General features: G+C 37.2%; 1 protein-coding gene across 1 annotated transcript; it reads right to left on the bottom strand.

Moving 5' to 3' along the window:
- Positions 1-1,614: 1,614 nt before the first annotated feature.
- Positions 1,615-2,577, bottom strand: LOC103609756 (olfactory receptor 52A1-like). Its single transcript, XM_008594048.1, has one exon. The coding sequence runs from the start codon at positions 2,575-2,577 to the stop codon at positions 1,615-1,617; it is 963 nt and encodes a 320-aa protein (XP_008592270.1).
- Positions 2,578-4,600: the final 2,023 nt, after the last annotated feature.

The raw sequence follows: 4,600 nt of genomic DNA, 5'->3' as shown, positions 1-4,600 counted from the left end.
TTTATTTATTTATTTATTTATTTATTTATTTATTTATAGCTCCCACAAATAAGTGAGAACATGTGGTATTTCTCTTTCTGTACCTGACTTATTTCACTTAATATATTTTTTTCTAAGTCCATACATGTTGCCGCGAATGGTAGTATTTTATTCTTTTTTATAGCAGAATAGAATTACATTGTGTAGATATACCACAGTTTCCTTATCCACTCATCTGATGATTGACATTTGGGCTGGTTCCAACTCTTGGCTATTGTAAATAGTGCTGCAATAAACATTGGAGTACAGGTGTCCCTTCGACATGATGATTTCCATTCCTCTGGGTGTTTTCCCAACAGTGGAATAGCTGGGTCATATGGTAGATATATCTGTAATCGTTTGAGGAACTTCCAAACTATTTTCCATAAAGGCTGCACCATTTTGCAGTCCCATCAACAGTGTAGGAGGATTCCCCTTTCTCACTTTTTGAAAATTATTACTTATAGGGGGATTTTGTTGTTCACACGAATATATGGGGGGGCGGGCAGTTTGGTTTTATAGAGTTCTTAGCAATAACGAGATAAAATTTCCATTCTTTTCCTCATCTGCTCCATAGATATAAAAAATATGCTGGCCATAAAAGAAATACAATTTTTCTAGCACATTTTCCTTTTCAAAGTATCTCCTAATTATCTTTTGGCAAAAATAAGTTTATAGAGTGTTGCAGCACTACACACACAGAGAATGGGCTTCTTCCAGGGCCATCACAAGCAGTTCTAGGCAATGGCAACTCTGCATATTCGAACTGCTTGCTTACCCAATAAAAGGAATATATTTTGTGCAGTTAAATAAAACCAAGTAGTACATGATTGGAATATTAATACATAATCCCCTACTGAAGAGTGATTTGTGTATTTCAATCACCGATGAAGGCAGAAATAAGCCTGCTTTCTATGACGTGGGTCCTCAAGGATGTCAGATTCACACACACCTGAACATGCCTTTCCATATCTACATGAGGTCTTATGATAGTGCTTTAAAAGCTGAATTAAAATTATGGTAAATAACATTTCATCATCTGAAGTAAAATTCATTATTCAGATATCACAATTGTCATGACTTCCTCTACAAGGACTTCTCCTGATTCCTTCTAAAATCTAGGTTACTTTCTCCTCACATGTGAAACAAAATCTATTGCCTTTATCTCACTGTATCCTAAATAACATTAAATTACATTTTCTTAATATTTTTACATCATCACTATTCTGTGAACTTTTGAAATCATGCAATATGACTTTGTTACTGTTGCACATCCAAAGGAAAAACTGCCTCTTGGTATTGCAGAAAGAGACAACAAAGGTGTGAAAAGGGAAGGAAGAAAAAAAGAGAAATTAGGGATGGAAGGAAAAAAAGCAAAAAGAAAAGAGGAAGAGAAAAAGAAAGGGAGAGATGGAAGGATGACAGGAATGTATAAGACACATGTGTACTTTTCACCCAAGCTTATCTCATGATTGCTCTTGTTTTGGGAATTTCTTAGAAGCATATCATTGTAATGTAAAAATATCATCAAAATAGTCACTTAGTAAAACGAGTTTCCATCTTAAATAGGTAAATGTATATTTTTCCACTGACATATTATTTGTTGGATTGTTGCTGGGCGTTGGTCTTCAGAATTAAAATCTGAGCAAACCGCTTGCGGAACACTTCGGTCTTCATACCATAGACAATTGGGTTAAGAGCAGGGGGCACAAGCAAGTAGATGGTCGACAAGAAGATGTGAGCATAGGGTGATACATGACCGAAACGGTGGCTGAAGAAGGAAAAGAAGGCAAGAATGTAAAACTCCAGGAAGACAACAATATGAGCTGTACAAGTGTTGAATGCTTTGAGTCGTGCCTCTTTCTGGGGAAGACGAAAAACAGCATGAAAAATCAGAATGTAGGAGATGAAGATGAAGATCATATCAAAACCTAGAATTGCAAAAGCCACAAAGAGCCCATATGATTTGTTAATGTGCACATCTTCTGCAGCCAACTTGACTACAGCCATGTGCTCACAGTACGAATGCACAATAACCACGGAGAGAAAAAGTTGCAGTCGTTTGAGTAGAATAGGTAAAACCCCAACAAGCACTGTTGCCCGGCATGCCACAATCAGCACCACCCAAACTAGAAAGAAAGGTGTGAGGATGGATGTGTGTCTCAAAGGATCACAGATGGCAATGTAGCGGTCAAAGGCCATGGCCAACAGGGTACCAGATTCCACACCTTGCAAGGCATGGATGAAGAAGAGTTGGGTGAGGCAAGCATCAAAAGCCATGGAGGAAGCACCAAACCAGAAGATGGCCAACATCTTTGGAGCAATAGCTACACAGAGACCTAGGTCAGTGGCTGCCAGCACTGCCAAAAAGATGTACATGGGTTGGTGTAGACTGCGTTCTGTACTGATAATAATTAACAAGAAGATGTTCCCCAACAGAGCCACCAGGCACACACCAAGGAAGGGAAACCCAATCCAAAACTGCACATGCTCTAGTCCAGGAATTCCAATCAGGGTCACTGTCTGTGGATTCAGATACGACATGTTGCTGGATCCCATGAGGCTGGTAAATCCCGTAGTCACCACTGATTCTGATACCTATTCAGAGAAAAATTAGGGATGGTAAGGAAAAGTGGGACTCTCCTCATATTTTCTCTCAGAATTTGAAAAGCATGGATGGAAATATAATCATGTGGCTTTGAATTTTGGGGTATCAATTTAGGTCAGTATCAGAATAGAGCTCTGAGATCTTTTGAATATCTTCTCCCAAAGCCAATGTAAGTATTTGTGAATGAGGAACATGATCCAGTATTTATCACATAGAAATCATAGAAATGGAAACTGATTCTATAAGCATTGATTCTGCTAGTCTTCAGAGTCTTCTCAGATGGTGTCACAGACGCCAACATTACTTTTTTTGTCCCTATCTATCTCCAAACTACAGACACATTTCAGAATTGTGGAATATACCTGTGACACTTGAAGTCATAGTACAGAGCCCTGTCCAATTAGCTCAAAGCTCGGACTCATCAGATGGTGGCAGTCTCTCCCAGTACTTCTAATCTCTCTGGTTTAGGGAATAAAATACTTCTACTCACATTTTAGGAACTTACCCTCAGATGGGCAAGTGAGGAGGTATGCTGTTTCACATAGTTGAATTACTTCTGTGCAGGCCAATTATCCAGGTTCCTGGAAGCAATATGTAGGAGTTATTCTTTTATCAATAGTGGCTGAGCATGTTTGATTCACTGAATTAATTCTGGTCCATGAGTCTTCAAAGTGGTCGTGTAAGCAGAATGGCATAGAAGCTGATGTAAGTACTCACAGATCTTAAAGACGGAAAGTTGTGAAGACAGATAAGAGGTCAATGGAATGAAAAGGGACCATAAATTTGCATAGGATGCAGGCCACAAAATCTGGCCTATTGTATAACTCCTGTACCTTAAAGATTCTGATGATATTAATTTGTCTGGAAATGGAAAAGGGCAGTCCACTTCTGTTTACAACAGAGGTCAACCTAATTTAGTTGTCTTTTTTCATTTTACTATTACCAGTTGGAGGTGAAAATAATTTCTAACACCTTTGAGTATATGGACCCGATTCACACCCACGCTGGACTTCTGATCTTTTTTATAACTTGCCTTCTCTCTTTCTTTGCCAAACCACTAACTGAAGCTTAAAGCAACCTTATATAAATTCTCATTTTTTATTTTTTTATTAGCCATTCCAAAAGCTTAGCAATATACAAAAGTTTTATCACATCTTGCTTATGATTTTGTCACAGCCAAATACGTAGACTAAATAAGATTCTATATATTTTTCTTTGAAAGGAAAATAGAGAGGTTACTTCTGTAAAATTATAGAGGAAATAGAATGTTTCACAGATAGAAGGAATACACATGTGTATATAACTAGGAATGTCCCCAACATAATAAAATATAAAATGTTTTNAGGAATACACATGTGTATATAACTAGGAATGTCCCCAACATAATAAAATATAAAATGTTTTAATAGTTGATGGAGACTAAGAGAACTTGTTATATGAACTTCAGCAGCCATAAAAGTCACGAGGCAGTGGCCAAGGAGACAAAGAGGTAGGGATCAAAACAAGTAGAAAATTTGTGAGAAGACATTCCTTTTGATGTCCATATACAATGAGGTTAGGTGGAGAATGCGGTGGATTCCCTGAAGGTGACTGCTGATAAATATGAGCATGTTTTGGTACAGTAGCATGAGCTGTAAAAGGCAGACCCTTAAAAGGCCAAAAAAGACAATACATTCTAGATAATTATTTATAAATTGCCTGAAAATCTAAGAATAAATTTAATAATTAGCTCTAGTCCTACCATAATATATGATGATGCACTAACCACATTCATTTTCTTCTACATAGTATAGTATGTAAAACCATGGGGAATTAAGTTAGAAATATAAAGTATTATGTAAAGCTAGCTCCAATGTTTACCTTACTACAAATGGGGGAGAGGAGATAATATTTAACTCAAGTCATTAGATTATTGGGAGGACTAAATAAGATTGTATTTGAAAGTCTCAGCACAAAGTATGCAAAAGAGTGAGT

The sequence above is a fragment of the Galeopterus variegatus genome, unplaced genomic scaffold (genome assembly GCF_000696425.1).
Source record: "Galeopterus variegatus unplaced genomic scaffold, G_variegatus-3.0.2 Scaffold10051, whole genome shotgun sequence".
Taxonomy (NCBI): Eukaryota; Metazoa; Chordata; class Mammalia; order Dermoptera; family Cynocephalidae; genus Galeopterus; species Galeopterus variegatus.
The sequence above is the reverse complement of the archived record's forward strand: the minus strand, read 5'-3'. Positions and strand labels throughout refer to the sequence as shown.

Coding starts and splice junctions, on each gene's coding strand:
- LOC103609756 (XM_008594048.1), bottom strand. CDS start 2,577: ATGGGATCCAGCAACATGTCGTATCTGAATCCACAGACAGTGACCCTG.